The sequence below is a fragment of the Pogoniulus pusillus genome, chromosome 33 (assembly GCF_015220805.1).
Source record: "Pogoniulus pusillus isolate bPogPus1 chromosome 33, bPogPus1.pri, whole genome shotgun sequence".
NCBI lineage: Eukaryota > Metazoa > Chordata > Aves > Piciformes > Lybiidae > Pogoniulus > Pogoniulus pusillus.
In genome coordinates this window covers 12,027,501-12,040,000 of record NC_087296.1, presented here as the reverse complement: position 1 = coordinate 12,040,000, position 12,500 = coordinate 12,027,501, and the positions used below count along the sequence as shown (strand labels likewise).

General features: G+C 51.6%; 1 protein-coding gene across 2 annotated transcripts in view; it reads right to left on the bottom strand.

Moving 5' to 3' along the window:
- The window catches only part of RSPO3 (R-spondin 3), a 97,347-nt gene extending 92,463 nt beyond the window's left edge, over positions 1–4,884 (bottom strand). For both annotated transcript variants that reach the window (XM_064170156.1, XM_064170157.1), the window contains exon 1: positions 4,735–4,884. In XM_064170156.1, the coding sequence (XP_064026226.1) occupies positions 4,735–4,831 (97 nt within the window). In that variant the 5' untranslated portion in view covers positions 4,832–4,884. The remainder of the gene's footprint in view (positions 1–4,734) is intronic.
- Positions 4,885–12,500: the final 7,616 nt, after the last annotated feature.

The window sequence follows — 12,500 nt, the reverse complement described above, 5'->3', positions numbered from 1 at the left end:
AAATGCAACGGAACAGCTCTCTGTCTGCTTTTCTTCCTGGTGACTGCAGTTGGAATTTTACAGTCTATTTCGAAACAAACCAGGACCTCATCCAAAAACAGGAGAGCTATCGTTTTGTTGGGGGGGGGGCTTTGGGGGGGAAAGAAAAACTAAAGGTGCCACCAGTGAAATATTTAACCTGACAATGTTAAGTGGAAAATATCAATTCATGTGTATATATATATATATATGTATTAAATGAAATTATCAATGGCCTACAAATACTTTGAAAGAGAAGGCTAAACAATTTAATCCCATCCAAGCACGGATCCAGTGTGCTTAATGGCTGCTTGCTTGGCTAATTTCTGCTTTAAATTGTTGAGCTTGGATATTGAATTATTCCTTTATTTAAAAAGCTGCATTTCTATGTTCTATCTGCTCTGTATTTTCTGTAGGATACAACAGATTTCTTACATGTGTTTTATATAGAACACATAACGTTACCATCTGTGCCACACCAATCCTAAACGTGCATCGGGAATGCACACAGAGCTATGAAAGGAATTGCTCCCAAAATGCAGTGTTAATTTCACTGATCACCTAACTCCTCTTTCCTTGTTGAGCTTTTTACCTAGGGCATGAAAGAAATGAAGATATCAATTTTTTTTTGCCTGGTTTGCCTTCTGTCAGCTCTCCCCTGGACCGTTACATTTCATAGAGCTCTATTTTCCAGCAGGCTGTTACACGTCTCGATTATGAATGATAATTACTGAATTGTTGAAGTAGTTGAATGACTGAAGCTGAATAATTAGTTGCATGCAAATGAAGCTGCAAAGGCAAAGAGTTTGCAGGGTGCAGCCTTGCAACTCATGGCCGTGACCAGAAGCAGATGCTGGAAGACCTGCACCAATGGAGGAGCGACCAAAGGAAGGACGGAACGAATGCTGGAATGATCAGTTCTAAAGCTGGGACTCTTGAGCTCACAAAGCTGGGACTCTTTTGAGCTCACAAAGCTGGGACTCTTTTGAGCTCACAAAGGGAAAGCTTTCCCCTGCAGCAAATTCAGGAGGCAAGGGCTGACATCCCACACTGATGGGCTACCAGAAAAACAATCTACATTCTGGTAGCTCTGCGGCCAAATTGCTCTTCCACTAAGTGCCACTTGTAGTTTTACTCCTGAGAGTCGTAGTACAGATGCAGAATTTTCTATCACTTTGCTTATTTTAGAGATTTCCAAATTTAGTCCTAGGGCTGCCTGGTAGTCCTCGGGGTCACAGCAAATGCTCTGCTGGTCATTCCCCGACCCACAGCAAGCAGTGCTTTGCTTCCGTCAGCGGAAAGGGCAACGGGGAAGGTGCACGACTGTCAGTACTAAGCTTTAAGGGTTGGTGGTGGCCTGCAGAGCCAAAATATTTGGGAACTATTGCCTTAATGTGACTTTTTTTCCCCCTAAGCAAGCCGCAGTCACTGGCAGATCCATACAAGTTCTGATTCACTGGTGTGTTAGTCTGCGCTTGTCTGCGTATTCATCTCACTCATAGGGCCTGAACAAGCAACTTAATTTGTTCCTCTTAATTGCACTTATCAGAATAAATACCAATCCGTTTGCTCATGATATGTTTGCTTTCTGGGCTTTTATTGATCTTATCTGCTATGTCTGAAGATGGACTTGATCCTCTGCACACTAGAGCGGGCGTTTCGCCTCCGCGCAGCTCACTACGTGCTTACAACTGCTCACGAGAAGGGAATTTAGGATGGTCAAATTGGAAACTCCAAGAGGAATTTGGGGGAGTTGAAGGGCTTCAGAGCAGATTTTTCTCCTGGTAAAAATCACTTTAGCAATAAGAATAAAGCAATGCTTCAGGAGCAACAAATTAACAAAGCCTTTTCCATTTATAGCCTAGCACATTCTGAGTTAGTTCGGGCTCCGTTAGTCCGTTGTCTTCAAACGCAGGACTCTACAATATTAAACATGGACTGGAGGACTCAGATATTAAACAAAACTCAGTATCATGGGCTGCCTGACTGCTCAATGGCAGGCTGTTTGCACTGTGCTTAAAAATATATAGGTTAAATGGAAATATGCAAACAATTCCCTAGCGATGGGGTTAGGAATTAAGCTTAAAGGAGACCTTCTGGGTTAAAGAAACAGAAAAGCAGCAAAAGCCTTCTAAGCAGTAAGTTAATTTGACAGGTGCCTTCTTTATCAGCACATTATTGTTATATCTTTTTAAGTTCCAGTAATCACTCACAACAATTAGTAGGATTTTTTTTTTTAAGCCACAGTGATCAGTGCAAGTGATCAGTAACCATCACCTCGTTTAGAGTAACTTTCAGAAACCCACTCTAAGTTGTGCTTCACACCAACCAAGTAGTAGCTACACCAAAGTATGCTTTACAGACAGGTCAATCTGAAGCCCTTGGCCAGTGGACACCACACACCACGTTCAGGTGAGGGGTTCTGGTGGTTGACTTCACCTCCAAAATGATGAGAGAGAATTCCCCAGTCTTCCTAACTGTTACTTTCCAGACACTTGTTCTGCTGTGGATTTAACTCTCCCATTTGAACCAGAAAACGTTGTGCTTAGTACCTCCTCCACTTTGTAGCAACCTGCTCACTAACTGCAACCAACACCTCCACCTCGATTTTACCCAAAATTGCACTGCTAAGGAGGCTGCCTAAGAAGCACCAAATTGTATCAGCGCTGGCGTGAAGAGCGCGGTGCTCTGCGTCCACCACCGAGAATGGGAGGCAAGGAGGATGACTCTGGTACGCGACCTGCTTTGCCCCACCAAAGGGGAGACCCTAGGAAGGGAGCACCCGTCAAGGCGAGCCGAGAAGAACCGAGCCGAGACTAGTTGAGAACATCCCAGCCGAGCCGAGCCCAGCCGAGCTGAACCGAACTCAGCTGAGTCCAGACGAGTTAAACCGAGCTAAAACCCAGACAAGCCCAGCCCTGCCGAACCGAGCCGAGCCGAGCGGAGCCGAGCACCTGCCGCGACGCTGCCCGGCGCCGCACAGGACAGCAGAGGTCGCCGCTGGCCCGGCTCTAGCCCGGCGCGACGCGCACCAGGTGCCGAAGCACGGACGGGCGGAGAGCGATGGGCTGGCTGCTCCCGGACCCTCGCCCCACAGGGAAAGGTCTTGCCCAAACCCCTATCAAACTGTGACCCTCCAGGGGCAGAGATCGAACCCCTCCGACAGCGTCCCTCAGGGTGGGCAGCAGCAGCTTGCGGGCCTGCGTCTGCCAGGGGTTAAAGGGGTGGGTGGGAAGTGATGGAAGCTGCGGAGCCCTCCCGTGCCAAGGATAATAAATCGGATGCCCTGACATGTTTTACTTAGCCCTTAGTGCTCCCTCGCTGCCCGGCCGTGGGGACGGGAGCGCTGCAGCCCCGCTCTTTCTCGTCCTGGGCTCGGCTTTAGGGGCACTTTAGGTGAATCGAACCTTGTGTGCAGGAGGCAAACCATACAAAGGAGGCTTTCAAGAGCTAGCCATGCCAAGCAGAAGGGAGCGAGAGCTGAGCAAAAAAAAATACACCCATTGAAATAATAGTAACCCCTCTCTCGCCCCGTTCCGTCCCTGAGGAGGTAACTCAGTTCCTTCTTGCTGATTAAACGCAGGCTGCCGAGGTTTATGACATTTCCTCGGTGTCTGCAGCTGTCAGGGAAACGGGACAGGCATGAGCAGCCCCTCCGCGGTAGGTGCGCAGAAAATGCTCCCCGACCCCTCCCCAGGTACAGCGACGGGTGCGATGCAGGCCGGTGGCCAGGCAGGACGGTCCCGCTGCAGCCCGGCTGCCGTATCCCCTAGCCGTCGGCGGGCTCTGCCCGGGGAGGTCACAGCAGACCCAGGTCCTGGGTCCCACGGGAGCCCCAGGCCGGAGACGGACTACCCTGTCGCCCACATCGCCCCGGACCTGGACAACACCTTCCCGGGGATGCAGCTCGCTCCTGCCTCCCTTCTCCGCCCGCCCGATGCCGGGAACTCGACTCTGCTCTTTGCATCTCCTCCTCCTGACGGCTGCACCCAAGGATGTGCTGTGAGCACCCCTGGGTGCTGCCCCTCACCTCCTTGGCCCTGCCGGCTCCATCCTGGCCTCTCTCAGGCCCCAGACAGCACTGGCCAGGTCAGAAGGGACGCGCTCCCTTCATCCCATGGGATTTAGAAAGCCCCGAACAAACAGGAACGTTAAAAAACCCACGAGCAGCCCCGGTGGGTGACCCAGGGGCTGTTCGAAAGGTGCCACCGAAGTGACAAGAGACGAAGGGGAGCTGGAAGCCAGGGAGGACCTCAGCCCCCTCTTCGGCTCGCCGCGCACCAGGCTGAGCCCACAGCCATAGTTTTTGCTGCGGGCTCTTGGGGTGAGTGTTTCTTGACCCGGCTGGAGAAAGACGCTTAGGGCATCACGGCAAAAAGTTACCTGTGGTGTCATCGCGATTTCCCTTTGGAAGTTGGGAGGGAATAAAGCTAAGAAAGGACGTTCCCTTTTACCAGACACATGCTAAACCATAAAGGAGTAGACGCAGGTCTTGCCGGAGCCAGCTCTGCTTATCCCGGTGAGGTGACAGACAAGCAGAAAGAGCTCAAAACTCTCCTTCATCCTTCCAACTCAATGAAACCCACTGCAGATCCGCCCGGACTTGCTTCCGAGAACCGTGGCCCGGGCGGCGGGGATACAAGGACCCCCCGGACAGGTGAACATCCCGTCGAGAGGAGGCAGAAGTTATCAAAGGATAAATCTCTTCGCACTTACTTCTTCCCTGTCGCCGTACCCTGGAGGCGTGCTGGCTGCCAATGTATTCCAGAAAGTTCAAAGTGATAAAAAACCAAGAAATCAGTCGCAATTGCATAGTAACCCTTTGAGAGTTCGACTTCTCCTTTTCGTTCTTTTTTTTTTTTTTTGTCTTTCCTTTAAAAAAAAAAAAAAACCACCAAAAAAAAACCAACCACAACCAAACAAATAACCCGGGGTGGTAGTCGGCAAGGGATGAACACAGCAGCAAAATACCTGCAGTGAGATCCAAAGCTGGGCTTGGCCGGTTTGATGTCTTTTTGCCTTTTTTTTTTTCCTTTTCTTTTTTTTTTTTCTTCCTTTTTTTTTTTTCCTTGGATTTTTTTTCCCCCTCTCCCCCTCTTGCTTTTCCTATTGCACTTTCCAAGCGTCCTGCCCGCTACCTGCCGCAGACCTCAGAAGAGGGGAGTCAGCAGCGGAGAGGAGCCGAGCAGCCGCCGCCGGGGTCCATGCCGGGCCGGTGGCCGGCAGCATGATGGTGTGGGGGGTGCCGGGGGGGTGTGTGTGTGTGAGTCTGGTGGGCTAGGTGCCGACAGGATGGATGGATGGATGGAGGGATGGATGGATAGATGGATGGAGGGATGGAGGGATGGTGGTGGCAGAGGAGTGTTGCGAGGGCGGGAGCGGCGGGGGGGCAGGAGGAGGACCCAGCCCCGGCCGCCGCCGCTGCGGAGCAGCCGCGCTCTGAGCCGCCGGGCACCGCCAGCCGCCGAGCGCAGGTGGGCCGGGCCTCCCCGCTTCTCCCGCCCGCTGAACAAGAGCCCCCCGGGCTTCATGCGGGAGCTGCTCCGGAGCGAGCCAACACCCCCCGCTCCCTCCCCCCCCCCACGACCCGGAGGAGAGGCACCGGGGCGGGGCGGGAGGAAGAGGCGAGCCCAAGCGCCCCAGAACCGAGAGGGGAGGCTCCCCCCGGGAGAGTAGCTCCCTGGGCATCCTCCTCCGGCGGGACTAGAAGGAAGAAGCTGCTCCGCACCGGTCCCGCGGCCGCGCTGCTCCCCGCGGAGGGCGGATCCGGGACTGGGACGGGCTGAGGCCGAGGAGGGCGGCGGGACTCGGGCAGCTCCCGCCTGGAGGGATCCACTCGCCTCAGTAGCACCGCCGGCATTCCTGGGTCCCCCGCGGGGATGCCATTGCCCCCCCGTGGCTTGGAGCCCCTCTCTCTCTCCCTCTTGCCTGGGGGGGCCGCGGCTCCTCACCCGCGGGAGGAAACACAGTGCATCACCACCCTTCTCTTGCCTGCATCTGCTCCCCACCTCCCTGCTCAAAATCGGGATGAGAGCAGGGTTAGAGGGATCCTCGACTTCTTCCTCTCCTCTGGATTTTGTCTGTGGTTGACTTTACCCCTCCCCCCGCCCCAGGTATAGGGATATCCCTGCCTGGCTCCTCCGGCGGGACGCGTGTCCTGACGGGGCCGGGGGCCGGCTGGCAGCGAGGCTGGGTCGGGGATGCCCGGAGCTGCCACACACACACACACACACAACGGCGGGACCCTCAGCAGAGCCCTGGCAGCGAAGCTCAGCTGCATCTAGGCGAAGCTTGGCCTCCTCTGTTTGACAGAAGGGTATCGCGTTTCTCTCCTCCGTCGGAGTTTCTTTCTTGGGGGGGGATGGGGGGGTATGCGAGGGCTAGAAAGGGGAGAGCTGAGGCTGATTCAGGGGAAACCCGGCGAATGCGCTGAACTCTTTCTCGCTTCACCTCTTATCTCGGTGGCTATCGCTGACACGAGAGAGCAAACCAGATAACACAGCGCCGACCGCATCGGGAGCCGCAGTGGTGCGAGGAGCAGCCACTCTGCTTGTAACTGCTTTCCTCAGTTTCTCCCCCACCCCGCTGCCCCTCTCAGAGCTGTTAAATATCTGTACCATAAAATGTGGGGGATTTAAAGGTCTGTGGGAGGCTCCCTTTGAAAAGGGCTCTGGGGAAAGTCTTTCTAATCCAGGATACTTGAGCCGGATGGGGTGGGATTGCCAGAGAGGCATAAAATAAAAGTTATTCGGCAGACAAGGCGAGAGGCTGACACGAGGAAAAGTGCCTTCGCCTGGGTGTTTTGTTTGGTTGGGAGACTGAGATTTCTCCCGTGCTGGTGTCTGTGTGTACGAATGGCTGAGGGGAATAAATAAACAAGGCCGGGGAGAAAGGATGGACGCAGGCGTGTGAGCCAACCTGCAGCCAGCCCACCAGCTTGCTCCAGCACCAGTGGGCAGAGAAAGCATGTCAGAAAATAAACGCTCAGAGAGAAACATCAGGAAAACATTAAACAAACCGGGGAGTGCACTCCCTCTCCTTGCCCTGACAAAGCACGGCTGAGAAACTCCGCTCGCCGCCTCTCCAGCCTCTTGCCCTGCTCCGGTGGGGGATCCATGGGGATGGGAGTTAGTCCCAGGGCTGCTCATGAGCCTTGGCAAAACCGTCTGCTGTGGTGTGTGCTGGGCGAGGGCAGGGTACGCATGAGAGACCAGCAAGGAGGGGTGAGAGGTCGCCTGTTTGCTGGGGAAGGGAGGCAGAGAGCGGGGAGGAAACAAAAGCTGCGCCTTGACTGGAGATGGGATCTGAAAAGAAGCGGGGCAAGAGGACTCCAAAGAGCCAGGTTACCTACCCACCCCCTCCCCAAACCTAGCTCCATTAGGGAGGGGGAAAAAAAACCCACCCAACAACAACAACAAACCCAACCCATAAACTGTGAGTGCCGCTCTGCGATAAAAGGAGAAGATTTATATTGCTGCAATGTGTGGAAGGAGGCTTGTCCCAGAGCAAAACTCTGGCATGCAGCTCTCTGTTTATGTCGCTCATCCCGATGAGATATCGGTGGCAAAGTTCAGGCTGACATCAGCCCTGGGGAGGCAGAGCCAGCGGCCGGGCTGGGCTGCGAGGGCCGCACAGCTGCGCGCCGGTGCGCAGTGGCCATCGGCACTCGCATCGCCGGCGAGCAGCCTCCCAGAAAAGCCTCCCCATGCCGGGCCAGGGGACGTGAGCAGCCAGCAGACACGCACGGGGTGGAGGGAGCTGGGTGTAGCATTTTCCTTGTGACTGAAACAGGAATCAGAAGCAAGCTGCCCGGGGTGGTTTTGTGCTGTTTGGGGGTTCGTTTTTGTCCCTGCCCGAGACAAGGAGCTTAGAATTAGACCATCTTTAAGGTCCCTTCCAACCCAAACCTTTCTATGACTCTAAGGAGAGTGGGGAGGGGAGAACGGCTGATGGGCTGTGTTGTTGCTGGCGAGTGAAACATGTCTGAGCCCTCTGTTTTACTGAGCTGCGTTAAAACCGGCAGCAGGAGACTGTAAAATCAGCTAGGTATTGCTTTTGTTTGCCCTTTTTTTGGTGGTTGTTTTGGGTTTTTCCTCACATGAAAAAGAATCCTTTAGTCAGAGAGGAATGGAGTGATGGCTTTGCTCCTGCAACTCCTGCTCACCACTTTCCCCGTGCAACTTTGCTGTAGCTAGAAGAAAAAAAAAAGAACCACAAAACTGTATTTTGGTTGAAGATCTTCGAAGCCCACCTTAAGAACAACAACAAAAAAAAAAAGCTAATTTCAGTTTTCCAGAGAGGTAACAAATTGGGGTGGGATGAAGGCGACCTCGAGATGCTCAGATTGGCATCAAAAAGAAGGTTAATAATATTCAATTAATGGCTGATGTTGTGCTTGCTTAAAATGGCACTCTAGTCATAAAAACTAGCCATGTGAACAGGACAGCTGAATGCTAACCCTTTGTCGTTCTTCTCCAGACTGGAAATAGTTTGTGTAAGTGAACAAAAGGGTCACTAATTTGCCTTTTCAACTTGGGAAACACAGTAAAGAAATAAAAGGCTTTGGATTACTTCTGATACATAACTTGAAAACCGAGCACTGCTGTGTCCGATGCAAAACCACCCCCCCACCCCCCCACCCTCGATTTTCAGGTGCTGCTCGGGGGTGTAGGTAACCCCAGGGCAGACTTCACCACCAACTAAGATATCCACAGGAGCATTCCCACGGCAATGTCTGCTGAAGGGTTAGAGGAGTGGAGCTGAGTTGCACAATCTGTCACATCTACTGTTTGTTCGACACCAGCGACGATCTTGGAGCTGCACAGGACCCCCAAACCACGACGGTCTTTGCCCCCAAGAGTTTTCTTTTCCTGTGCAAACGAAGGGAGGAGCACAAAGAAGCAGAGAGGCACAGATAGATGCCAAACACAGGCGTGTGTAAGTGTGAGCAGTGAGTATGTGTGTGTCTGTCTGCATTAGTAGCCTTTTCCATATTTCCCAATCTGGCAGTCGTTGCATTTCTCTGCTTTTCCTAACACAACCCATTTGTTCTTTAGCCACATTGAGTGGAGGAGGTTAATCTTCTGTAACATCACCAGCCCTTCTCCAAAGCTGTTAACATCACAACCAGAAGATTATAATTGCATGGTCCAAATAAACCTTAAAAAGAAGGGGGGAAAAAAATAAAAGGAGTGAGTGAGGAGAAATTCTTTGCTCACAGTAAGTGGAAGCTAGGAAAAGAGCTTTTAAAGGAGGAAAAAAAAACCAACCCTAACACCTAATTCTTACAGTTCCAGCCCCAATAAATGTCTTTATGCTCCAGATATTTACAAGATGCAATAGCAGGACAGTAACAAAATGTGCAGTAAGGAACAATCCTACCCTGGCACCAAATAAACGGGATGACCTAATTGATTTTTCCCATCTCTGGCTTGTGCAATTCCATCATTGTAATAAAAAAATCCCAGTGTCATCAAAGACTGCAGGATTGGGCCCTAAACTAGCATGTGGGTCTGGACTATCCCTCAGCCTGGGCCAGGTCCAAAGCCTGCTGCTGTCAGCTTGACCCTCCATCAGCTTGAGAGAGCTTTGGATCTGGTCTTCTGGATCAGACTGGAAGAGGGCTGAATTATTGTTTTATTGTACGTAGGCAAAGGGAGGAAAAAAAAAAAAAGGAAGCATATTTGTGGGGGGAAAAATAAACCCCAAACACATGGACAAATTCTGCAGCCATCCAGATGCAGTTCAGTTAAGAAAGTCCAACAGGAAGGCCTTAAAATGAGATGTTTTTGGCGCAGGAGAAGCTTTAGCAGTTAATAGGAGGATGATCAAACCATGCTAAGTCATTGTTTCCCCATTTTCATCTATCAGTTGGTCGTCTCTGGGATTTGGGATCAGATTGTAAAGCCTTTGGGATGCAGACCAACCTTTCTTTTTCTCTTTGTGTGCAGAATCTGTGCCTAGAGCAATTGTATCTACAAGGAGGGGGGGATGTGGGGGCAGAGGGAAGATCTCAGCACTGCCATGGAATTGTCTCTGCGTTTGGGGTGTAAATATTCAGGCTAGAAGAGAAGTGATTAACAGAAATGTTTTTGTAACGTGTGCTAAGCTGAAGAAGAAGAATGTTCTTGGGCCTAGAGTGACTTGAACCACCCAGAAGGCAAGTACCAGATCTGCACTGGTTTCAATTTAAGCATCACTTTGTCCAAGTGGTGACAGCACATAAGGTGGAACTGGGTAAAGCTGGAGGATGTGAGTAACCCACAAAGGTTTCACAGGACTCTGACACATCAGTTTGTGACTTTGCTGTGAGCTGACTGCTTGGGAGAGTGATTCCCCACACCTAAGTTAGGAGCTGTTTTCTCACTTTGGCACTGCTTCCTGTGAATTTCACTGGTGGTCATGTCAGCCCAAGTTAATCCCACACTTGCACAAGCAACTTGCTCATTCCCACTTCCTGGGATGTGCTGGTCCAAGCATTAGCAGTCACACACTGGATTAGAGAAATACAGGGCTGCAAAAAGCAAAATCCTGCCAGGAAAAGAAAAAAAAAAGAGAGAGGGAAAAAAATAAAACAAACACCAGAAAAGCTTCTCTCCAGCAGATTCAGTTCTCTGATCTGGTTTACCAGGAGGAAATGGGAAAGAGAAGTCTATTATGTAAAACAGTAAGGGCAGAGAGTGTCTCAGAGGGGTCAGTGAAGCAATCTGAAGGTGAAATGACAGCTCTAGGGTCATCTGGAATGGCAGGACAATGACAGATCCAAGGTCCTCTGGAAAGACAGGGAGTAGAGAAGCCTATTTCTTAATGTGTGTGCTCACATTCCAGCATGGGCCATGGGCATGTTGCCCAGTTTGCATATAGAGGACTGGCAGGCATGAAGAAGGACAATGGTGCCCAGTACGAGCAGAGTTCATGTGCTGCAGTTCCAGCTGTCCTCAACAATCCAACCCCTTCCCATTGCCAGGAAATCCTGAACAGTTCAGCTCTGCTGACCTGGAGGCAGAAGAACTGCTACGAGGCTGGTAGAAGCTGTAGGTGAGGAAGTCTGCAGCCACTGTCACAACGTGAGGCATAGCCTGGGCAAGCATGGGGTGAGTTGTCCTGTGCTAGCAGGAAAGGCTGCATGGGTGGGCAGAGGCCAATGGGATGAGATTTAACAAGGCCAAGTGCAGGGTTCTGCACTTTGGCCACAACAACCCCAAGCAGCACTACAGGCTGGGGACTGAGTGGCTGGAGAGCAGCCAGGAGGAAAGGGACCTGGGGGTACTGATAGATAGTAGGCTGAAGATGAGCCAGCAGTGTGCCCAGGTGGGCAAGAGAGCCAATGGCATCCTGGCCTGCATCAGGAACAGTGTGGCCAGCAGGACAAGGGAGGTTATTCTGCCCCTGTACTCAGCACTGGTCAGGCCACACCTTGAGTTCTGTGTCCAGTTCTGGGCCCCTCAATTCAAGAAGGATGTTGGAGGTGCTGGAACATGTCCAGAGAAGGGCAACAAAGCTGGTGAGGGGCCTGGCGCACAAATCCTATGAGGGGAGGCTGAGGGAGCTGGGCCTGTTTAGCCTGGAGAAGAGGAGGCTCAGGGGTGATCTTATTACTGTCTACAACTACCTGAAGGGGCATTGTAGCCAGGTGGGGGGTGGCCTCTTCTGCCAGGCAACCAGCAACAGAACAAGGGGACACAGCCTCAAGTTGTGCCAGGATAGGTCTAGGCTGGATGTTAGGAAGAAGTTCTTCACAGAGAGAGTGATTGGCATTGGAATGGGCTGCCCAGGGAGGTGGTGGAGGCACCGTCCCTGGGGGTCTTCAAGCAAAGCCTGGATGAGGCACTTAGTGCCATGGTCTGGTTGACTGGATAGGGCTGGGTGCTAGGTTGGACTGGATGAGCTTGGAGCTCTCTTCCAACCTGATTGTTTCTATGATTCTATGATTCTATGAAAGGGCAACAGGAATTTGGCTGAGACACATGGAATAGGGCTTGGGTCTCATGTTAACAGATCACAGAATTGTTTTGGCTGGAAAAGCTCTCTAAGCTCATCCAGTCCAACCATCAACCCAACACCACCGTGGCCATTAAATCACACCCCCAAGTGCCATGCCCACAGGTTTCTTGAACTCCTCCAGGGATGGGGACTCCACCACCTCCCTGGGCAGCCTTTTCCAATCCCTGACCACTCTTGCAGCAAAGAAATTGTCCAGAATCTCCAACCTAAACCTCACTTGGCACAATTTCAGGCCATTTCCATTGATTCTATCATCTGTTACTAGGGGAAGAGTCTGACCCACATCCCACTCCAGCTTCCTTTCAGTGGAATAGGTTTGCTCCTAAACAAACACGTCAGGGTTGTCACAGGAGGAAAAGTTGTTCCATTTGCCATTTTTTTTGTAGCACTTCATTAAAATCTTATCAGGAAAAGACAACTTTCATAGTAATTTACATGTCACAAGAGATGGTCCTTAGCTAAAGGTTGGTAAATGTGTC